Here is a 24,760-nt window from a genome sequence, read left to right as displayed (position 1 = left end):
ATTATTTCTTTAATTCGTTTATTTTAACTGTTCATCCTCGGTCGAGTGGCAATACACTAAAGAACGAAGACTAAACTATAAAAATATGCAACCCCACATGTTCAATGATTTACTACGGGAAAATGTTTCTTTATGTGTCATAGTGTTTGTCAAGTGTTTTCCAATGGGAAATCGACAAATAGAGTCTTTGCCAAGTGCTTTCGAAAATGAGTAGCACGGTTGCAGGTTCACAAAGGGACCATGAATGAGGAGCTCTCCTAGGTGGAGTGGCGGACAGCACAAAGGTTGCTGTTGCCAGCCTGGATTTGAGTCTCCTCATTCTCCTATAAAAATAAGACAGGGGGCTTCTTCCCCTCGGTTCTCATTCTTTAACAAAGGGACCATGAATTAAAATATGAGAGAAATGCATGCGCTCCATGTACTAAAAAGGATCCCGCCCAGGTCTGAAGCAAAATATTTCTTATATGAAGCACATCCCATGAAGGTGGACAGCGATACAGAATTATGTCGAAGTCCATGGGTCATAGAACGTTGACGATCGCCGCTAGACCGAGTCATTGACGCGCCGTTGTTATCGCTTCCCTAATAAAGCCGGACTGGCCTTGCCGATGACAGTTAGAAAGTCTTCATATACGTGCCCCTAATGGCCAACTGCCTAGAGCCGCAGTTGCCGACATTGAATCTTTTTTGAAGCGATTGACCCCAGATCTCGCCATCACGCATGCATGACGAGAAACCCCAACCTTGTCATCCAAAGAAGACAACATAAATATACATCAGAACTTCGTCGACTTTGTCCAGATGGACGGACCCGAAGAGGATCAGAGCCCAGAAGACCAACTCAAAAAAAAAAAAAAGCAATGCGATCCGCCCAAACGCCGCCGACTAAAAAACCCTAACCTAAACAATTAGCCGAGGCCGAGTCAATGTGATTCTTGTATGGCAAGGCCAACCATGGCCTACATCATGCTTGCCGTATTACTTCCATCAATGGAAGGTTGGCTCCGCATTGTCAAGCAACTTCATGTATCTCAACCAAAATACCCATGAAGTTATTATGATTATTTCCATGGGAAAAATATTTCCAACTTACCAGTTGGTCCTTGTGCGAGGGTTAGTGGTTTCACTATATTCTTCTGGCGCACATATGTATTTTGTGACATATTTTCCTCCATGTGTGTAATGTTGGACGAAGGGACATGCCTGTGCAACCGCTTCCTCAAACATGTCACCCCTGGTTTCTTCAGGAACAGTCCGGCTAGTACCAAAAGAGGACTCCATGACGGGCAAGACAAGAATATTAAGATGAAGGGATGATGGGCACCTACATACACCCTTATATAAATGCGCCTGCTCAAGACAAGAGTCATACTGAACATCTCACAAAGACCTGGACTTGATCATTAGTAGATCCAATCGGGGTACTCCACCCAGACCATCCACATAGAACTCACGCGAGTTGACATCTAACTCGTCGGGAGCACTATTTTCTCCTCCATTGTACCATCATCTTGATGTAATCCTATATAAGCAGGAGTATGGTGATTACTTGACTAGCGAAGGCTCAAACCTAGTTAAAACATGCGCCATGTGTCCATCTGGTAACCTAAAGTTATGTCCCACCACTAAACAGATATCCATGTGAAAATTGTATTGTTGTTAGGTACTTCGAGAAACACCCTCAATAGCTGGCACCGAGTGTGGGGACACTCGCGTTGATAGTGGACCAATGGAATCATGTTCCATGAGTACCACTATATACCTCGACCATTCAAGGAATGGTGAAATAAGATCCGGCCAAATGAGTCGCGGATCCAAATTTCCTTTCACTAACTAATCTTGTTTATTAGCTTCTCATCCCACATTGCGAAGATGTTTGGGATGGATATTTCTAAAAAAAGTAAAGCACACCATTTTCTTCCAACTCTTTTTATATGAATTGGTAAGCACTTGGAACATATTCTTCGCGATAAGAAACTTATGAGTCAAGACAAGTATGCCTTGATTAATTGCATTGAGGAGATATAATACATCATGTCAAGAGACATAAAAAAGGTTATGTATTGTAGTTTAGGAATACATAATTATATCCGGGGTCCCATCTAGTCCTACGTGCCAAGTCAACAAAATTCTATGCAAGTCAACAAAATTCCAAGCAAGTTTGCATGGTCAACAAGTCAAAGCAAAACAAGAAATCTATATCTATACCAATATAAAAAGACCCAAAGGAACAGATCCAACTGATCTCGGCCATCAAACTAAGTCAATACAATGACATAAACTGCTCCAATGACAAGCGTTCAACATGTTTAACGTGTAATTAATATCATACCAAATATTGCATTAATCATATAATTAACACACAATTAATAGCATACCTAATATTCGCGTGCAATTAATATATTGCCTAAATATTAATGTGTGTTGCACGTGCGCTTTTACTAGTAAAGAGATAAAGTTGACTGAAGAGGAAAGTAAAAAAAGGTCACAATCCCTCAATAGGCACATATAGCCAAAGTCCATTATGGCGGGGGCGAGAGAGGTGGCCCCACCGTGGACCATGAACCATCTCCTTTTGGCTAGTCCATCGTGGACTAGTGGACCAAGTTTTACCTATGTACCCTTCCCACCTACCACCACCATGGGTAGTCTTGGTCATTTTTAAGTAACCCCTAACCTATAAACAACCCCCCCCCCCCACTCCCCCGAGGCATGTACACCATACACTCACTTGAATGAGATCAAAAGAAGACAGTAGAGCTCCCAGATGTGTTCAGGGAGCCTAGGGTCAAGTCCGAGGAGGCACATATGACTTGGATCGTCATTGAGGAAGGGAAGTTTGGAGAGGGTGTTGGGGATTCACATACGAGTCATGCCAGTGCCAGATCCTCCCTGGTCTCCTTCCTAACATATTACTAGGTCGCGCTCCTTCGAGACAACTTGAACCTATTCAAAAAACATAAAAGTGTCAATCTTATCGGCGTACAACGACCTTCGCTATATGGCCTCTTTGCACACCCTTGCTAATATCATTTGCATCGGGGTTACTACGGGTAACCCCTAATCACTCATTGCTTTCACTATAACAACATAGTGAATAATAGTTTCGCCATTTATCTCTGAGCATGCTATGTTAACAACAAAATTTATGTTTTTTGCATCAGGGAGTAAACAACTTTAATTTGGATATGAATTTTCAAATGATAGATACATATTGTTCAAAAGATGCATGGTTTCATGGCATTATGATGTAACACAACCTTCCTTTTAGCTGGTCTAGTACTCCTTTATTGCAAAAGATATATGGAAAAAGTTGATCTGGCACTAACTCATGCATATCATGCTTGCCCAAATGTTCATCATGGTTTAAGATTTAATGGAAATCTCTCGAAGAGTATCTAACTGAAATCTCCTATCGGTGCCAATTGGCTAAGTACTTGGAATCTCCTTCACTGCAAGAATTGTAATGCCCTAATTAATTTCATCATGGAGTAGTTGTGAGATTTGTAATTTTAGAACTTCACTATCCAAACTGTCTAGTTGATTACACAATTCCAATTAATAAATTTAGGATCCTAACAATGATTACCCTAAAATTTGCGATCCTATCATATGGATTCCAATCAGATTCAGAACTGTGATTCTGACAAGAAGCATCTACAAACATGAGCTCATATTATATCCACAAAGGTGTTTATAAATGTTGGGTTAGACCCTAAAAATGGGTTTATACTATATTAACATACCAAAATTCAAATAAATGTGGTCTTAGTTCACTTTTGAGGGCATTTAAGGCTGAACAATCACCGCCTTTTCTCAAATAAGTGTTGATACTATTCTAATGCTGAAATAGGAAGATCATGAGGTTGGAGGGACATATCCTTCCGACTCCAATAGGATTAGAAATACATGGTAATTTGGGTCAAAGAATGTATCATAAAACAGACAAAACTAGCAATTTGACGACAAGGTTGGAATGGACAAATATTTTCCTCCAAAATAGGGTGCAAAAAATCTTTCGGAATTTTTCCTTCAGATTCCAGTCATGCGGATCAATCTATGTACGAACGTTTTCGAAGAATCCAAATCCTCAGCAAAATCGTATGCTTTTTTTTCTACAAAGGTGCCTAACTGCATTAATTGCTCAAGGATGAAACAAAAAACTAGAAATACTTTTCATCCATCAAAATTACCATAATAGCTTGGGGTATTTTTTTAACAAATGAGAAGTTGCTCGACAATGAGGACTCAGCCTTCCACAAATGGAAACAACACTATAAGTACAAGGAAGGCCATGGTTGGCCTCGCTATATAGCTAAAAGTAAGTACTTTGTTCAGTTTGGAGACCGTCTAGATTACTTACAACCATCTTTTTCCTATTTATGTGTTAACTTGAACGCTTTTACATATTTTATATTTATGATATGATGATAGAACAATTGCAAGAGAATTTACTACCTTTGTCAGTAGTAAAACGGGAGACAAGTCATGGGAACTGAAGTTCTAGTGCTGCTAATGCGCAACAAACATTCTAAAAACACTATGCATAAACATTGGAATATAATCTAGAATGCTACATACACATTCTTAACTCCGAGCATTAAGCATGTCAAGGGACACACAAAAAACGTATATTCTATGGTGAATAGTCGTTTCACATGTATGTTTGTCCATGTTACTATTTGCAACAAAGTTAGCTTCGATGCGTTGAGATATGGAAACAAATTTGGATATGAATTCTCATAGGATAGGTACTTCTTGTGCCAACGCTACCCAACATAGCAATATCAACTAGGATTGTATTATGTCCTCGTCAATTTTAAAAAGAATGATTCTAGTTCAGTTACAAGTATAAGCTGTATTTTTCACCCTCAAAAAAAAATAAGCTGTATTTTTCAAAGTACAAGTTGCACTTTCAAGTCAATTAAAGTTCCACTTCCATGAATAAGCCGAGACTTAAAAAAGTACTGTTCCATGTAACCCAGCAAGACCTTAACTGTTAATTGAAATCTCGTATCGATGCGCGACCAACGCAAATGAGAATTAGACCTTAGTATTTAATGTGTCATCCCCTGCTTTTCATCGGCGAACCCTATATTCCACTTACGGTGCAAAGAATATAGGGCCAGGTGGCATAGGGCAATGGAGTGACCCATTTGGTAGATATGATCGTTTTTTTTACTTGTTCCTGAACCTTGTCGGGTTGTCAGGTTAGCCAGCCCGACTCAAATTATTTTTTCGTTGCGATGCTGGTTTTAGCCAATAAAGAATGAATTGATTCTTATATCCCAACACATGAAAGGGGAATTTGCTTCTTTTTAAGGCAAATAGGGGAATTTGCTATTTGGCTCTTAAGGCGCCAAATTCTAGCAAATCGGTACAAATCAGACATAGCACACCCTCTTTCATTCGTTAGTTTCTATGGGCCGGCACATTGAGAGCACATTTCCTGTGAAGCTCCCAACTAGTTTTGGGAAGCTCGCTGTCATTTTTCCTTTTTTGTTTCTATTTTTGGGGGGTCTAGGTCTTTTTTCGGCCATTTCATTTTTTGCTTTATTGTTCTTCTTTTTCTAACCGTGAATATTTTTCAATCCATGAACACTTTTCAAATTCATGGACCTTTTCAAATTCATGCTTTTTAGAAATTCATAAACTTTTTCAAATATAGGAACTTTTTTAAAATTCCCCAAATTTTCAAATTCCTGATTTAAAAAAATCAAATTCATGAACCTTTTCAAACCCATGAACACATTTTTCCAAATTCATGAACTTTTTTGAAATTCATGAATCTCTTAAAACTATATTTATTTTCGAGTTTATGATTTTTTTACATGTTTTAACTTTTAATTTATAAACCACTGAATCATTTTTGCCCCCCTGGAAACGAGCAAACGGGGCGAGATAACTGTGAGGGCGAGGAATCCTTAATAGGCCGCGGCGCGCAGGCATCCACTCGAGCGCCAGCGCTGGCGCTGCGAAGAGACACCCCTCCCTCCAGGCCCCAGCAGGATGGACGTACGGGAGGGAATGAACTGCCAATGAAGCAAAGAATACCCAGCTATGAAGTGCAGCGTGCATATATGCTCCATGCACGCGCATACATTCCATCTAGGAGTACAAGCTATCTGATGCATGGTGCGCTGCCATCCTCCTTTTTTTTGTTACTTTTACTTAAAGCGAAAAAAAGCAGCAGAAAGAAATTTAATCTAAGCCATAGTCGTTGGAAGGAAGGAAGGACTTGCTACCACCGGCACCGGCACGTATCGCATCACAGCTTTGGCCGGCCGGCGGTGCAAGAGCTAAGCCCCATATAGCGAGATCAGGCGAGAGGCCGGCTAGCTAGGTCGTCGTCTGCCCCGGCGAAATGGCGCTCAACTACATGGGCGCCGCGGCCATCAACGCGGTGGCGGCCCTGCTGTCCATCCCGGTGATCGCGGCCGGCATCTGGCTCTCCACGCAGGCCGACAACGCCTGCGTCCAGATCCTCCAGTGGCCGCTCATCGGCCTCGGCGTCGCCGTCCTCGCCGTCGGCCTCGCGGGCTTCGTCGGCGCCTTCTGGCGCCTGCCCTGGCTCCTCCTCGCCTACATGGTCCTCATGCTGCTCCTCGTCGCCGCGCTCGCCTGCCTCGCCGTCTTCGTCTTCGTCGCCACCACCGGCACCTCCGGCCGCCCCGTGCCCAGCCGCGCCTTCCTCGAGTACGACCTCGCCGACTACTCCGGCTGGCTGCGCCGCCGCGTCGCCGACGAGCCGGGGAGGTGGGACGAGATCAAGACGTGCCTGGCCGCCACCGCGCCCGTCTGCTCCGAGCTCAACCAGACGTACGCCGCGCCGCAGGACTTCTTCGCCGCCTGGCTCACCCCGATGCAGTCCGGCTGCTGCAAGCCGCCGACGAGGTGCGGCTACACCTTCGTCAGCGCGACCAACTGGATCAGCCCGATCGACGGCGCCGCCGACCCCGACTGCGCCGCCTGGAGCAACGACCAGGACCGGCTCTGCTACTCCTGCGACTCATGCAAGGCCGGGCTGCTGCAGAACCTCCGCCGGGAGTGGCGCCGCGCGGACGTCGTCCTCGCCGTGACCGTCGTCGCCCTCCTTGCGGTCTACGCCATGGGCTGCTACGCGTTCCGCACCGCCAGGACGGACGAGCTCTTCCGCCGCTACCGGCAGGGCTACACGTAATTTAATTTATTTCTGGATCCAGCGTGTCACATTTCCTGAAAATTTACATACATTTGTAAGATGCATGTATGAGACTATGAGTTTGTCAACCAGATTTTCAGAATTCGTCCTTTAATTCACTAAGCTTACTCGGGGCTTCAATTTGAGATTTGGTCCACCATTTTGACTTGATCAATGCACCGTGTTTTGTGAAGTGACCTACTGGTGGGTGGACCTGTCGGTAATTGGCTAAGTCATTAACCCTCCTTAAGCCATTTCCTCTTCCTCCTCAACTACCTCACCCCTAACAAAATAATGGATTACCAGTATATAGTCTGTGCTTTCCTGTGAATATTTTGGATGTTTTTGGTGTGTTTATCGTAAAATTTGCATTAATTTTAAGAATGGAGTTGGAAAGTTCAAATACTGTTGAGGTGCATAAATAAATTCAAAAGTGAAATTTTGATACATCCTTCTAGCGCGGTTAAGGCAAATTCAAAGGTCACAACTTTGGGGAAAATAGGGATTTTTTTACATGTATTTTCATAATTATTGTACTATTTTCATTCTTTTCAATTACGTCTTCCCAAGAAGAGATCCATATTTCAACTAAAAAAGTAGATATCATTTGACTAAGTGTGTGTCTTTCCACGAAGAGACATATTTTCACCATGTGACGTGGTTTTCATGAAAATGCATACTTTTAGTAAGGGATGTGTCTTCTAATCAAAGGGCGTGCAATATCATGGGCCACAATTGCAAGTATGTAGGGGCCTTGATTGATCCTCAATATAGTCCAATGGTTGTTCTTACTAGAGTGATGTAGCTTAACGAGGATGCTGCATTAGAAGTCAGTTTTTAATAAAGATACATATGCCTCATACCCCTCAAACTCCCATTTTCCGACACTAATTTCCGTTAGCCATACTTTGTTAAGTGTCCACGAGCCAATCATGACATACATGCAAATGCTTATAACACGGTTTTTGTATAATTCCACAAAACCATGCATGCTTATTTGATCTATGCATGTATGTGTTTTAATTGTTGAGATGTATTCCTGCCGAGAGATTACTTCTTGGTTTTTACCGAAATCGTGAGCCTAGAACACATGTTTTTTTTATGTCATAACAGTATGCACTAGTAGAAAAGGGGGCTTTGGTCCAGGCCGGGTAAGCCCATTAGTCCCGGTTCTGGACTGAACCGGGACTAATGGGTGCATTTATCCCGGTTCGTGCGGCTAAGGCATTAGTCCCGGTTCACCTGGGCCCTTTAGTCCCGGTTCGTGCCACGAACCGGGAATAAAGGGTGTGATGCCCATTAGTCCCGGTTGGTGGCACCAACCGGTACTAAAGGTTAGACCTCTAGTTCCGGTTGGTGCCACCAACCGGGACTAATGTGCTTTCAGGCATTAGTACCGGTTCATGGCACGAACTGGTACTAAAGGTCCCATTTTCAAACTCTCTCCCCCCCCCCCCCCCCGGACCGACTTTTCAGTTTTAGAAAAAACAAAAGAAAATGATGGAAATGTCAATAAAATAAAATAAAATAAGTTTCCCATGTGATATGTGGTCTAGTTGTCGGGAAAATTTACAAATATGAATTTCGACTTTATTTACAAAATCTCTCTGGAATTTGTAAAATGGGCATAACTTTTGCATACGAATTCGGATTAAAAAGTTTTTTATATGAAAAATCATCTACTCGAAAAGTTACATCCGATGGAGACTGCCTACGGCCTGTTTGCAAATTTGTAGAATCCTCAAATTCCAAAAGGAAAAAAAGATATGATCAAATTTCAGTTTTTTTAATTTTCATTAAATCTGATCAAACTATGGTCAAACTACTTATTCAAGAAGTATTAGTGTTACTAAATAATTATTCAAGAATATTAGTGTTATTAAATAATTATTTCAGCTTTTTTGAATTTTGGTCAAATCTGGTCAAAGTATGGTCAAACAATGGTCAAACTACTTATTCAAGAAATATTAGTGTTACTAAAAAATTATTGTTTTTTAGAACAATAGTTTCAAACTCAAACAGTGAAATGTGTGACTTCATGCTCAAGCTAAACTCCTGAGGGTTAATAGGATTGACATCTTACTATTGTCAGGAAAACAACGAGTGCAGACTTGGAAACGAGGGAGAATAGAACCCGGAAGTTAAGCGTGCTCAGGCTGGGGGAGTGGGAGGATGGGTGACCGTCCGGGAAGATAGATGATTTGAAATGATGAGGGGTGATTAGAGATTAAATTGATCAGTTATGAGGGGTGATTAGAGAATAGAGGTTAAAATAATTCAAAATTTTGAAAATAAAAAAAATAAAAAAAATTCAAAAAAATCAGAAAATTTTCTTTAGTACCGGTTGGTGTTATCAACCGGGACTAAAGGTGGACCGGCCACATGGAGGGCCTATAGTCCCGGTTCTTGAACCGGGACTAAAGGGTCGGTACTTTTCAAAGATTTTATTTCTATGGGATCTGCGGTATGGACCTTTTCTCCGCAAGTAGGAGTGGCATGTAACTATAGATTAAAATCGTTGTCGAAATAGCAGCTATAGCGGCGCTATCATGGTTTAGAATCTGCCATGCGATTTGCCTCCCTCCTAAAATCGAGCGAGATCACGCTGATTTCCTATAATTTCGTTGCCAGTGTTTCTCCCTCTAAACTCATTCTCCCATGATTTTAATCTATGCATGCAACCCACTAACCCAATAACCTACTCCGTAGGTGTAATTTTTCTCTCAATACAAATTCAAATTGAAGCATCTACAATTTTATCAATCGAGTGTCAATTTACAATAACTGCAATCTGGGTAGCAAATTGTCGCCACAAAGAAAAAAGATGTCTGAGAGGACTTCTAAAATTTTCCATATCCAGCCCCCCTATGAGTGCAAGATTTTCCAATCAGAACTGTAACCGAAGGACCAAGACGTACAACCTATATGTTCCGTACAACAACACGAATGAAACAAACACGAAAAAGAAAATGCAAGACCCGAAGAATCAAATCCTGGGACACACCATCTTTCACACGCCTCCCAATGTTACGAAGAAGCATAAATGGAGACAAACCCTAAATTATCCTAACCATACCACTACCGGATTGAATCCTTATTCGTAGATTGTTTTCAAATTCTTCCGTGCACAGATCAGTTACTGATCGTTATTCGTAGATTGTTTTCAAATTCTTCCGTGCACAGAACAAACACATTTTCAGCACGTAATTCCAGGCAGATCTGATCCTTTTCTTGTTTTGACAAGATAGTACTATGCCCATATGTACAAGCACCGATTGATGGTGTAAGTTACAGTACTGAGATCATATACACTATATTCACAAGTATTTCAGACGACGGCTCTTGTAGTCTCGTATCTTCGCCACTGTTTTTCTCGAATGATCTTATCTGGATTCTGGATGGTGTTTGTGATCAGTAGTCAAAGAGGCTGACGATAGCACCATCTGCCGGCGCCGTCTCACTCTCAGCCGACGGATCCATCCACCTGTAGCGAGCATACAGGCCAGCAGCGCCGACCAAGGCCACCGCCACGGCGAGGAGGAGTGCCCGCACCATCCCGCTCCAGCTCCGGTCCCTGGCGAAGCCGTACGCCTGCCGACCGGCAGACGCCGCCTGGACGGCCTGGTGGTGTGCGTCTTCGCCTTCGCCGCTGGCGTGTTCTTCCTCGTCACCCGCATGACGCTTCCTCGCGTCCTCCTCCATCTCATCCCGGCGCTTCTTCTCTTCTGCGTCGGCGGCGGCGAGCCGCGCAGCTTCTGCGTCGGCGGCAGCGTCCGCCGCAGCCTTTGGGTCGTCCTCGAGGGGCGTGAGCCTGGGCATGGTGACGTTGAGGACGCCGTCTTTCTCGAACCTGGCGCGGATGCCGCCGGCGTCGCAGCCCTCGGGGACCTGGAACTCCTTGCGGAACCGGCTCCACTGGCCGCCCTCGAGCTGCCGCTCGCCGCTGACCCTCAGCCGGCCGTAGTTGTCGATCTGCACCCTCAGGTGCTCCTTCTTGAACCCTGCGTTGCACACCCGCATCAGAACAGGCGTCGCGTCGGTCAGTGGAAATTCAGCCCATGTGGCTCAAAGAACAGAAGCAGCTGAACGCATTCGCACCTGGGAGGTTGACGACGAGGGTATGCTTCCCTCTGTCCTCGACGAGGTCGTGCGACGGCACGAAGTCGACGTACGTCCGTGCGGCGGCCATGGCTAGCTGACGGCGCCGCTTGCAGAGCTCGGACGGTGAACGGGCGAAGAAGGTGATCACAAAGGTGGTGCGAGCTGCTCGTGAGGATGGATTTGATGAAGCTGATGGAGTAAATCGAAGTGTTCTGCGTGCAATATATACGAGCTGGGGATTAATCGTGCGTGGGTGGGTGGAGTCAAGCGAGGGGGGAGGCATTGCTTCGCGGAAAGGGGCACGCTTGCATGCGTCAGAGAAGCAAGCAATCGATCGAGATAGTCGGTTTACCTTGTGTCGTGGACTTCCGGCGTTGTATCTTCGCCTGGGTTTTCTGCCACAGGTGCATTCATGGAATTTGTAGTTTTTTTAACACAGTACAATTGAAGTCGTTCACATACACGAGCATACAGTCATCCCTCTGAACGCACGCGCGCACACACACCCTATCCGTATAAACACCTCCAAAAGACTGAGTCGGCATATCATCTTGAGATTTTACGAAATCACCAAAGACGTCTCGCAGTCAACGAGAAGGTCTTCTCCCATTAAACGAATATCGCCGAAATCCTGAAATAAAGGCGGGAATAATACGATCACCAACGTGAAGTTTAGGATTTAAACTTTGATGGAGTTGGGGATATCACTGTCCCCTAACCATTCAACCACAAGTTGTGCTCAGGTGGTCAAGATTATATGTATCCGCACTTGGAGCTAGAACTTTTGTGTCCATAGCATCGACATAATTAGTTCTGAATCATGACTATGCTGGCAAACCTTTTCTTTCGCAAGTATGCCATTTTTTTTGTTCAGCATCTTGAGTTTGTGTTTTCCTCTATTTTTTTTCTGTTTTCCATTTGGTTCTTTATTTTCGGTTTTCAGTTTGTTTCTTTTGTTTGTTTTGTCGGTTTTTTTCTTTGGTTTTTCTGCATTTCTTCACCAGTTTTCTTTATTTTTTATTTTTAAGAGCCTTGTGCAAGGGCAAGGGGTTTCTGCAATTCATTACCAAGAAGAGAGATGTTCCAGTTTACAATGAAACCAAATCCGAAAACCTAACATTAATTAGAGAAAATTAAGTGAAAACCCGGAAAATGAAGAAAAAAAACACTAGAGCTTGAGATAAGGACAGGACACACCTACACAAGTTCAAAGAGACATCGTCTAAGCCAGACACAAGAGCGCCAAGGCCCAAAAGTAGGTGTGGCTCAAGTGCAACCGAATAGACCATCACTCACTCAACGGATCTCATCCAGATCAAGGTTTGCCTCCGCCTTTGACCAGAAGCATCATTAGCTGACATTATCATGCATGAAACTTCTTGTAAGGTCCTGGTGATGCCTGCCAAAGTATTCAACGCAGCGATCACTTGCGGCGAAAGCGGTTTTTGTATATGTCTAGATAGGCTTTCATCTTTTGCTCTACGCTCTCCACTTTGCTCACCTCTGACAACTCACCAAAAGCCTCCAACAACCTATGCTCCGCGCGTCTGGCCGGCGGGATGTTGCACGTGAATTCTTTTTTTTCAGACTCCTGCTATGTCGCCTAGAGCAAGAGGCACTGTCCTTCTCCCCGTGCAAAGACATTGGGGGTCCCAAGCAGAGGGCAAGGGGAGTCCTAGTAACCTTGCTAAGAAATTCCTCGGTAGATAACGGAGGAGCATCAACACGTGTCACTTCAGCAACACTGCTCACCTCAATCTAAGATACAACATCAACGGTAGGCATGCCAAAGGCTCCCATCATGTGTTCCGTGTTGAAATCAATCAGCTCCCTGCATTGAGAATCGTATGTGTAGTAGAAAGCACATCGTTGGTTTGAAAGGAGCCACTAGAGCGAGATAACAAAATTGTAGCCTCTAAGCACATTGGGTTGACAAACTCCTTGCTCCCCATCAACGGACCAACAGGGTCCAACCATACCTCATTTTACATTTTTTTTTCAACACACGTCTATTTCTTAGTACACATTGTACATTTCTCTTATACTTGTGGAACATCTTTTTGATACATGTTGAACATTTTTGAAACGTAAGATTTACATTTAAATCAATGTTTTAAACATTTTTAATACATGTTAAATATTTTGCAAATACATGTTGAACATTTTTCTGAATGGCATGAAATGTTTTTAAACTCAGAAACATATTTTTACATGTATAAACATTTTTCAGAAATATCAGCAACATATTTTTGAAAAGTGTGAACATTGTTTTAAAATGTCACATATATTTTTTTAATTTGTACTGAACCTTTTTAAAATTATGCGGATTTTTTTATATTATATTTTCTTTAAATGTCAAACATATTTTTAAGCAAATGAACATTTTGTTTAAATGTCACGTACATTACATTTGAACACTATCAAGGTTTTTTTAAGAAACGCTAACAAAAAATTGCACTACTTTAGTTCCTTTTTCAAATTCACAGTGAAGATTTAAAAGAAAATCAAGAAAATTAAGTTCTTGAAATATGTGCATTTAAAGCATTTAAAGAAAATATGCATCTGCCACTTAAAAAAACAAATCTTGCATCTCGCGTCCCCTAAAAAAAACCTTGCATCTCGCGTCAAGCTAGTTATAAAAAATATATTTTTGAACCGGATGCGTTGTACAAAGTACACTCGGAGAAACACATTTTCAGCATGTACTTCAAGGCCAGTCTTTTCATGTCTTGACAATATATGTACAAGTAGAACCACCAATTGAATGTGTATAAGTTAATTACAGTAGTGAGATCATATTTGCACGTAGTATTTCAGGCAGCTCTTGTAGTCCCGTATCTTGGCCACTTGTTTTTCCCCCGAATGATCTTATCTTCAGCGGTGTGAACGAATGCTTATGGTGTTGGTGATCAATAGTCAGAGAGGGCACCATCTGCCGGCGCCGCCTCAGCCGACGGGTCCATCCACCTGTAGCGAGCATACAGGCCAGCAGCGCCGACCAAGGCCACCGCCACGGCGAGGAGGAGCGCCCTCACCATCCCGCTCCTGCTCCGGTCCCTGGCGAAGCCGTACGCCTGCCCACCGGCAGACGCCGCCTGGTGGTGTGCGCCCTCGCCTTCGTCGCTGGCGTAGTCGTCCTCGTCACCCGCACGACGCCTCCTCGCGTCCTCCTCCTCCATCTCCTCGTGGCGCTTCTTCTCTTCTGCGGCAGCGGCGTGCCGCGCAGCTTCCGCCTCGTGGTCTGCCGCGGCCGTTGGGTCGTCCTGGAGGGGCGTGAGCCTGGGCATGATGACGTGGAGGACGCCGTCCTTCTCGAACCTGGCGCGGATGCCGCCGGCGTCGCAGCCCTCGGGGACCTGGAACTCCTTGCGGAACCGGCTCCACTGGCCGCCCTCGAGCTGCCGCTCGCCGCTGACCCTCAGCCGGCCGTAGTTGTCGATCTGGACCCTCAGGTGCTCCTTCTTGAACCCTGCACGTAGGAATCGATCACACACGCGTCGGTCAGTGGAAATACACCATGGGGGTAAGAACGGAAGCAGAGGGATGCGTGCATGCGTGCGGGCGTACCGGGGAGGTTGACGACGAGGGTCTGCTTGGCGGCGTCCTCGACGAGGTCGTGGGACGGCACGAAGTCGGCGTAGGTCCGTGCGGCGGCCATGGCTAGCTGGCTGACGAAAGGTGGCGCGAGCTGCTCTGAAGGAGTCTCGTAAGGCGAGTGCGGATGAGGAGGGTCGATGGCTGAAGCTGATGATGTAAATCGATGGGCCGTGCGTGCAATATATATGCGTGCTGGGGTGCGCGTGGGTGGGGTGGAGTGCGGCGAGGGGGGAGGAATTGCTTGGCGGGAAGGGCCGGGCACGCCTGCGCAGGAGAAGCAAGCGATCGATGGATCGATCGGGACTGGTACGTTGCGGACGCTCGGTCGGTCGGCGATACTGATACCTTTCCTTGCCTTGACAAGCGGGCTCTTCTCCGTCGCGGTTTTCCTCTCTTCGCGCGCGTCCGTCGTCGGCCACCGGCCGCGGCACACGGCATCCATGGGACGTCGATCGCCGCCCCTCTTCCCACGATATGGTCGCGCACCACGTGGCAGTCCTCGAGCCTGGAGGGATGCCTTGCTTCCCGCAATGCACCGGTGCCAATGCCAGAATCGAGCTCTCCTCTGGATTTCCTCATGGTGATCCATCCACTAACGTATCCCACGCAGTAATTAAAAAATCATATATTTTTTATAATTAATTGAGATAAAATGAAGCATGACAATGAGCATACATCCGGTCTTTGTATAACTTCTGGGATACACAGAGTGAACATTGATACACATAAAACACGTTGATAAAGAGCAAAGTCATGCAAGACCAAAATTATGCATAGATGAAGAGGGGGGGGGGGGCATCCGAAGCCATCAAAATAACGATCAATAAACTACAGCAACAATCATATCCGCACCTACCACCTTTTACATCACAACAACAATGAGGATGGTTCTCCAACAACAACGTTTTCAGGAAAGGAACGACGCTCAAACACCGTCGTTATTGGATCCAACCACCGAAGGCAAGATCTTAGGTTTTCAAGTCCAAGCAAATCTGACCGATGCCTTCAGCAAGGTAATGGTGCAAAAACATAGCAATTTTTAGGTATAACCAATTATGGTTAGACCTAGGGGCTTCATCATGGAGCTTGGGACTGGGTACTCGAGAAACACCACCAAATCGAAGTCATCTTTGTGTTCTCGACGCCACTTTTCTTGATTCCAGCAACTACATATGTTGCATGGTCTTGATGTGAGATGCCACCCAAGTAAAGATCGTGCATGCGCAAGCAGGCAGTCGAGTCACGAAAAGAACCGGTTGCCCTCCAAGGCTTTGAACAACGAAGATCGCCATCACACATGCGACGGAGATTGACAAGGGAAGAAGGTCACTGACACTCCCTAAATCACAATTCGGGATGCTTCGGCCATTCCACAACATTCTCATGCTCTGTCTTCTTCGTGTGTAGTGATGATACACGTCCTAGACGTACACATAATTTTTGCTCGCTGCATGCTACAAGTATACCATATTGACATAGTTTGGGCACCAATTTATATTATTTTTTGGACTAATTTATTAATCTGGTGCCTAGTGCCAGTTGTTGTTTAGACTTTTCAGCATAATCAATTTTATGGAGCCCAAAAAATCAAGACAAATAGAAATAAAAGTTTCAAGTCCAAAAGCTTTCAGGCAGCACCAAAGCCATGAGAGTGCCCCCCATGGACCCCACGTTCCCACAACACACGGACATGGGGTAGTCACGTGAGCCCCATAGGCTTTCCCTACACTGTCTCTTAGCACCTATGCTTTTGTATTGACCTGGAAACCCTGAAAATAGTTTATGAAATTTTCTCCGTTGAACCTCTCTGTTCTGCCGCGATCCAATCTGGAGTCCTTTTTATGGTACTCTGATGGAGAAGGAATTCATCACGATGGCCATCTACATCAACCTTGTTGCCACCATCTTCGTCCGTGAGTTGGATGACAATCTATGACATGTTCTTCAATACAATGATCACATGAGCTGCCCTACATGATTGTTTTTCATATGGTGTAATATTTATGGTGTTTGTTGTAGTGTGATGAATTTGTCACTTTATGATCAGTTGGGTAGTTGTTCTTTAATCGTAGGGTGAAGACAATATACTATCTACATCACATCATCATACATAATGAAATACTATGTTTTACTTAATACTTTGAAATTGAATTGCATATTGGGTAGCGGTCATGGGATGGAGTATTAGTCATATGTGTTGTTGGATTAACAATCTATAGATGTCCGTACGTGATGCTTATATGCAATCATGCCATGTATGATCATAATCATAAAAATTGTAATTTAATTGATATGCAATTGTAATTTGTTCGCCATACCATTTTATCTTTTATGGAGAGATGTCACCAGTGAAACTATGGATCCCAAACTATTTATCCTTATTGTTTTCAACCGGGTCAACGTTTTTTCAATTCCGTTTACAATCTGGTTTTTTTTGTTGCTATTATCACTTCCACACCAAAGTTGCATTTAATCCTTATAACTAGCAAAGTTAGTAAGACTCAAAATTTTACATGCATCAATATTGGCCTATTTGCATAAGTGGCTCAGCTCGGCCCGACTGAGTAAATAGAGATTATAAACCATGTTTTGCACATGGTTTGGTTGCTTGTATTGCATTACCAGGTCGTTTGATGCATGTCGTTTGGTTGACAACAGTTAGGGGTCATGGTTGTGAAGGTGCAAAACATAATGTTTGGTTGTTGCATAAACTAATGTTGTGGTTACCCCTTCTCATAGTGGTGACCTTACCGCACAATAAAGTACATAGGCAATACCAGATTAACATCGTTTTAGTCCTAAACAAATGGCAGTTCGTCCTGCCTAACACATGGTAGTATGAATTAACTGTCATATGGCTCAATAGGGGAAAATCATCAATGTTGAACTAGGGGGAGTTCACCATCGTGATCTTCTTCAGCTTCTTTTTCATCATCATCTTCTTCTTCTTTGGATCCTTGTGTTATCTCTGTTAGCCCACATTGCGTCAGCCGACTCCCACATTTTGTTACTCCAAGCTTCACTGTTTTGTGCCTCCACATCATGGCCAGAGTCATCAACATCATCTGTCATCACATCCTCCTCCTCCAATACAAACTCATCATAACCTCATTCTAAGATCCAGTTATGGAGAATGCAACATGCAAGAACAAGCTTAGCTTGTGTGAGGAGATGGTAAAATGCCTTCCGATACAAGATCTCAAATATATTCTTCAAATCACCGAATGCCCTCTCAACCGTAACTTTAAGGCTAGATTGTCTGAGATTGAAAATTTTGTCAGCAATCCAAGGATAGTTCCTAGTTTAGTACTTGTTGAGATTGTACCTAGTTTTATTGAAGGGTGAAAGAACACCAGGTCGGCATGCATATCCAGCATATCCTAGGTAGAACTTACCATCGAGGATATTGATCCCATCAGGTCGATCCAAGTTGTCAGGAATTGTTGGGGAACGCAGTATTTAAAAAAAATCCTACGATCATGCAAGATCTATCTAGGAGATGCATAGCAATGAGAGGTGGAGAGTATGTCTACGTACCCTCGTAGACCGAAAGCGGTAGCGTTATGAAACGCGGTTGATGTAGTTGAACGTCTTCGCGATCCAACCGACCAAGTAGCGAACACACGACACCTCCACGATTTGCACACGTTCAGCTCGGTGACGTCCATCGTGCTCTTGATCCAGTTGAGGCCGAGGGAGATTTTCATCAGCACGATGGCGTGATGACGGTGACGATGAAGTTACCGACGCAGGGCTTCGCCTAAGCACTACAACGATATGACCGAGGTGGAATTCTGTGGAGGGGGGCACCGCACACGGCTAAACAATCAACTTGTGTGTCTATGGGGTGCCCCCCTCCCCCGTGTATACAGGAGGGAGGAGGAGAGGGCCGACCCTCATAGGGCGCGCCCAAGGGGGGAGTCCTACTCCCAGTAGGAGTAGGTTGAGTAGGTTTCCCCCCTTCCTAGTTGGAGTAGGAGAAGGAGGAAGAGGGAGAGGGAGGGAAGGAAAGGGGGGTCGGCCCCCCACCCCAATTCGGATTGGGCTTGGGGGGGCGCGCCCTCCACCTGGCCGCCTCCTCCTCTCTTCCACTAAGGCCCATTGACTCCCTGGGGGGTTTCGGTAACCTCCCGGTACTCTGGAAAATGCCCGAACTCATCCGGAACCATTCCAGTGTCCAAACAGAGCCTTCCAATATATCGATCTTTATGTCTTGACCATTTCGAGACTCCTCGTCATGTCCATGATCACATCCGGGACTCCGAACTGCCTTTGGTACATCAAAACACATAAACTCATAATACCGATCGTCATCGAACGTTAAGCGTGCGGACCCTACGGGTTCGAGAACTATGTAGACATGACCGAGACTCATCTCCGGTCAATAACCAATAGCAGAACCTGGATGCTCATATTGGTTCCTACATATTCTAGAAAGATCTTTATCGGTCAAACCGCATAACAACATACGTTGTTCCCTTTGTCATCGTTATGTTACTTGCCCGAGATTCGATCGTCGGTATCTCAATACCTAGTTAAATCTCGTTACCGGCAAGTCTCTTTACTCGTTCTGTAATACATCATCCCGCAACTAACTCATTAGTTGCAATGCTTGCAAGGCTTAAGTGATGTGTATTACCAAGAGGGCCCAGAGATACCGTAATGCATCATCCCGCAACTAACTCATTAGTCATATTGCTTGCAAGGCTTATAGTGATGTGCATTGCCGAGAGGGCCCAGAGATACCTCTCGGATACACGGAGTGACAAATCCTAATATTGATTTATGCCAACTCAACGAACACCATCGGAGACACCTGTAGAGCATCTTTATAGTCACCCAGTTACGTTGTGACGTTTGATAGCACACTAAGTGTTCCTCCGGTATTCGGGAGTTGCATAATCTTATAGTCATAGGAACATGTATAAGTTATGAAGAAAGCAATAGCAATAAACTAAACGATCATAGTGGTAAGCTAATGGATGGGTCAAGTGAATCACATCATTCTCTAATGATGTGATCCCGTTCATCAAATGACAACTCATGTCTATGGTTAGGAAACTTAACCATCTTTGATTAACGAGCTAGTCAAGTAGAGGCATACTAGTGACACTCTGTTTGTCTATGTATTCACAGATATACTAAGTTTCCGGTTAATACAATTCTAGCATGAATAATAAACATTTATCATGATATAAGGAAATATAAATAAGAACTTTATTATTGCCTCTAGGGCATATTTCCTTTAGTCTCCCACTTGCACTAAGTCAATAATCTAGATTAGATTGTAATGATTCTAACACCCATGGAGTCTTGGTGCTGATCATGTTTTGCTCATGAGAGAGGCTTAGTCAACGGGTCTGTAACATTCAGATCCGTATGTATCTTGCAAATCTCTATGTCTCCCTCCTTGACTTGATCGCGGATGGAATTGAAGCGTCTCTTGATGTGCTTGGTTCTCTTGTGAAATCTGGATTCCTTTGCCAAGGCAATTGCACCAGTATTGTCAAAAAAGATTTTCATTGGACCCGATGCACTAGGTATGACACCTAGATCGAATATGAACTCCTTCATCCAGAATCCTTCATTTGCTGCTTCCGAAGCAGCTATGTACTCCGCTTCGCACGTAGATTCCGCCACGACGCTCTGCTTGGAACTGCACCAACTGACAGCTCCACCATTCAATAAAAATATGTATCCGGTTTGTGACTTAGAGTCATCCGAATCAGTGTGAAAGCTTGCATCGACATAACCATTTACGACGAGCTCTTTGTCACCACTATAAATGAGAAACATATCCTTAGTCCTTTTCAGGTATTTCAGGATGTTCTTGACCGTTGTCCAGTGATCCACTCCTGAATTACTTTGGTATCTCCCTGCTAAACTAATAGCAAGGCACACATCAGGTCTGGTACACAACATTGCATACATGATAGAACCTATGGCTGAAGCATAGGGAATGACTTTCATTTTCTCTATATCTTCTGCAGTGGTCGGACATTGAGTCTGACTCAACTTCACACCTTGTAACACAGGCAAGAACCCTTTCTTTGCTTGATCCATTTTGAACTTCTTCAAAACTTTATCAAGGTATGTGCTTTGTGAAAGTCCAATTAAGCATCTTGATCTATCTCTATATATCTTGATGCCCAATATATAAGAAGCTTCACCGAGGTCTTTCATTGAAAAATTCTTATTCAAGTATCGTTTTATGCTTTTCAGAAATTCAGTATCATTCTCGATCAACAATATGTCATCTACATATAATATCAGAAATGCTATAGAGCTCTCACTCACTTTCTTGTAAATGCAGACTTCTCCAAAAGTCTGTATAAAACCATATGCTTTGATCACACTATCAAAGCGTATATTCCAACTCCGAGAGGCTTGCACCAGTCCATAAATGGATCGATGGAGCTTGCACACTTTGTTAGCGCCTTTTGGATCGACAAAACCTTATGGTTGCATCATCTACAACTCTTCTTTAAGATATCCATTAAGGAATGCAGTTTTGACATCCATTTGCCAAATTTCATAATCATAAAATGCGCAATTGCTAACATTATTCGGACGGACTTAAGCATAGCTACGGGTGAGAAGGTCTCATCGTAGTCAACTCCTTGAACTTGTCGAAAACCTTTCGCAACAAGTCGAGCTTTGTAGACAGTAACATTACCGTTAGCGTCTGTCTTCTTCTTGAAGATCCATTTATTCTCTATGGCTTGCCGATCATCGGGCAAGTCAACCAAAGTCCATACTTTGTTCTCATACATGGATCCCATCTCAGATTTCATGGCCTCAAGCCATTTTGCGGAATCTGGGCTCATCATCGCTTCCTCATAGTTCATAGGTCCGTCATGGTCAAGTAACATGACTTCCTGAACAGGATTACCGTACCACTCTGGTGCGGATCTTACTCTGGTTGACCTACGAGGTTCGATAGTAAATTGATCAGAAGTTTCATGATCATCATCATTAGCTTCCTCAGTAATTGGTGTAGGAATCACTGGAACTGATTTATGTGATGAACTACTTTCCAATAAGGGAGCAGGTACAATTACCTCATCAAGTTCCACTTTCCTCCCACTCCCTTCTTTTGAGAGAAACTCCTTCTCTAGAAAGGACCCATTCTTAGCAACAAATATCTTGCTTTTGGATCTGTGATAGAAGGTGTACCCAACAGTCTCTTTTGGGTATCCTATGAAGACACGTTTCTCCGATTTGGGTTCGAGCTTATCAGGTTGAAGCTTTTTCACATAAGTATCACAGCCCCAAACTTTAAGAAACGACAACTTGGGTATCTTGCCAAACCACTGTTCATAAGGTGTCGTCTCAACGGATTTCGATGATACCCTATTTAACGTGAATGCAGTCGTCTCTAAAGCATAACCCCAAACAATAGCGGTAAATCTGTAAGAGACATCATAGATCACACCATATCTAATAAAGTGCGGTTATGAAGTTCGGACACACCATTACGTTGTGGTGTTCTAGGTGGCATGAGTTGCGAAACTATTCCGCATTGTTTCAAATGAAGACAAACTCGTAACTCAAATATTCTCCTCCACGATCAGATCATAGAAATTTTATTTTCTTGTTATGATGATTTTCCACTTCACTCTGAAATTCTTTAAACTTTTCAAATATTTCAGACTTATGTTTCATCAAGTAGATATACCCATATCTGCTCAAATCATTTGTGAAGATCAGAAAATAATGATTCCCGCCATGAGCATCAACACTCATCGGACCGCATACATCAGTATGTATTATTTCCAATAAGTCTGTTGCTCGTTCCATTGTTCTGGAGAACGGAGTCTTAGTCATCTTTCCCATGAGGCATGGTTCACAAGCATCAAGTGATTCATAATCAAGTGATTCCAAAAGTCCATCAATATGGAGTTTCTTCATGCGCGAACCATTTCCCACGCGCATCGTCACCCCGTCCTTAGCCAATCTTCGCTTAATCCATAGCCCCTGTTTCGAGTTACAAATATTAGCAACAGAACCAGTATCAAATAGCCAGGCGCTACTACGAGCATTAGTAAGGTACACATCAATAGCATGTATATCAAATATACCTTTCACTTTGCCATCCTTCTTATCCGCCAAATACTTGGGGCAGTTCCGCTTCTAGTGACCAGTCCCTTTGCACTAGAAGCACTCAGTCTCGGGCTTAGGTCCAGACTTGGGCTTCTTCACTTGAGCAGCAACTTGCTTGCTGTTCTTCTTGAAGTTCCCCTTCTTCCCTTAGCCCTTCTTCTTGAAACTGGTGGTCTTGTTGACCATCAACACTTGATGCTCCTTCTTGATTTCTACCTCAGCAGCCTTTAGCATTGTGAAGAGCTCAGGAATTGTCTTATCCATCCCTTGCCTATTATAGTTCATCACGAAGCACTTGTAGCTTGGTGGCAGTGATTGAAGAACTCTATCAGTGACACTATCATCAGGAAGATTAACTCCCAGTTGAGTCAAGTGGTTGTGGTATGATACGTCTCCAACCTATCTATAATTTTTGATTGCTCCATGCTATATTATCTACTGTTTTGGACATTATTGGGCTTTATTATCCACTTTTATATTATTTTTGAGACTAACCTATTAACCGGAGGCCCAGCCCAGAATTGCTATTTTTTGCCCGTTTTAGGGTTTCGAAGAAAAGGATTATCAAACGGAGTCCAAACGGAATGAAACCTTTGGGAACGTGAATTTCTCAACGAACAAGAACCAGGAGACTTGGACCCTACGTCAAGACACAAAAGAGGAGGCCACGAGGTAGGGGGTGCGCCTACCCCCTCCCCCAGGCACGCCCTCCACCCTCGTGGGCCCCCTGTTGCTCCACCGACGTACTCCTTCCTCCTATATATACCTACGTACCCCCAAACGATCAGATATGGAGCCAAAACCCTAATTCCACTGCCGCAACTTTCTGTATCCACGAGATCCCATCTTGGGGCCTGTTCCGGAGCTCCGCCGGAGGGGGCATCGATCACGGAGGGCTTCTACATCAACACCATTGCCCCTCCGATGAATTGTGAGTAGTTTACCTCAGACCTACGGGTCCATAGTTAGTAGCTAGATGGCTTATTCTCTCTTTTTGGATCTCAATACAATGTTCTCCCCCTCTCTTGTGGAGATCTATTCGATGTAATCTTCTTTTTGCGGTGTGTTTGTTGAGACCGATGAATTGTGGGTTTATGATCAAGTCTATCTATGAACAATATTTGAATCTTCTCTGAATTCTTTTATGTATGATTGGTTATCTTTGCAAGTCTCTCTGAATTATCGGTTTGGTTTGGCCTACTAGATTGATTTGTCTTGCAATGGGAGAAGTGCTTAGCTTTGGGTTCAATCTTGCGGTGTCCTTTCCCAGTGACAGTAGGGGCAGTATGGCACATATTGTATTGTTGCCATCGAGGATACAAGATGGGGTTTTCATCATATTGCATGAGTCTATCCCTCTACATCATGTCATCTTGCTTAAGGCGTTACTCTGTTTTCATTAACTTAATACTCTAGATGCATGCTGGATAGCGGTCGATGAGTGGAGTAATAGTAGTAGTTGCAGGCAGGAGTCGGTCTACTTGTCTCGGACGTGATGCCTATATACATGATCATACCTAGATATTCTCATAACTATGCTCAATTCTGTCAATTGCTCAACAGTAATTTGTCCACCCACCGTAGAATACTTATGCTCTCGAAAGAAGCCAGCAGTGAAACCTATGGCCTCCGGGTCTATCTTCATCATATTAATCTCCCAATACTTAGTTATTTCCTTTTCTTTTACTTTGCTTTTATTTTACTTTGCATCTTTATCACAAAAATACCAAAAATATTATCTTATCATATCTATCAGATCTCACTCTCATAAGTGGCCGT

The 24,760-nt window shown here is 43.8% G+C and overlaps 3 protein-coding genes across 3 annotated transcripts; 1 reads left to right on the top strand and 2 right to left on the bottom strand.

Annotated features, from left to right (window-relative positions):
• Positions 1 to 6,237: 6,237 nt before the first annotated feature.
• Positions 6,238 to 7,327, top strand: LOC123081636 (protein TORNADO 2-like). Its single transcript, XM_044504183.1, has one exon. The coding sequence runs from the start codon at positions 6,365 to 6,367 to the stop codon at positions 7,178 to 7,180; it is 816 nt and encodes a 271-aa protein (XP_044360118.1). The 5' UTR covers positions 6,238 to 6,364; the 3' UTR covers positions 7,181 to 7,327.
• Positions 7,328 to 10,373: 3,046 nt separating this feature from the next.
• On the bottom strand, positions 10,374 to 11,493 carry LOC123081635 (inactive protein RESTRICTED TEV MOVEMENT 2). The gene is made up of 2 exons (XM_044504182.1): positions 11,279 to 11,493; positions 10,374 to 11,181 (listed from the first exon to the last, which is right to left on the bottom strand). Exons 1-2 carry the CDS (start codon positions 11,367 to 11,369, stop codon positions 10,592 to 10,594), a joined length of 681 nt encoding a protein of 226 aa, XP_044360117.1. The 5' UTR covers positions 11,370 to 11,493; the 3' UTR covers positions 10,374 to 10,591.
• A 2,491-nt stretch (positions 11,494 to 13,984) lies between these two features.
• Positions 13,985 to 15,020, bottom strand: LOC123081633 (inactive protein RESTRICTED TEV MOVEMENT 2). The gene is made up of 2 exons (XM_044504181.1): positions 14,849 to 15,020; positions 13,985 to 14,750 (listed from the first exon to the last, which is right to left on the bottom strand). Exons 1-2 carry the CDS (start codon positions 14,937 to 14,939, stop codon positions 14,191 to 14,193), a joined length of 651 nt encoding a protein of 216 aa, XP_044360116.1. The 5' UTR covers positions 14,940 to 15,020; the 3' UTR covers positions 13,985 to 14,190.
• Positions 15,021 to 24,760: the final 9,740 nt, after the last annotated feature.

This window comes from Triticum aestivum, chromosome 4A, assembly GCF_018294505.1.
Source record: "Triticum aestivum cultivar Chinese Spring chromosome 4A, IWGSC CS RefSeq v2.1, whole genome shotgun sequence".
Taxonomy (NCBI): Eukaryota; Viridiplantae; Streptophyta; class Magnoliopsida; order Poales; family Poaceae; genus Triticum; species Triticum aestivum.
The sequence above is the reverse complement of the archived record's forward strand: the minus strand, read 5'-3'. Positions and strand labels throughout refer to the sequence as shown.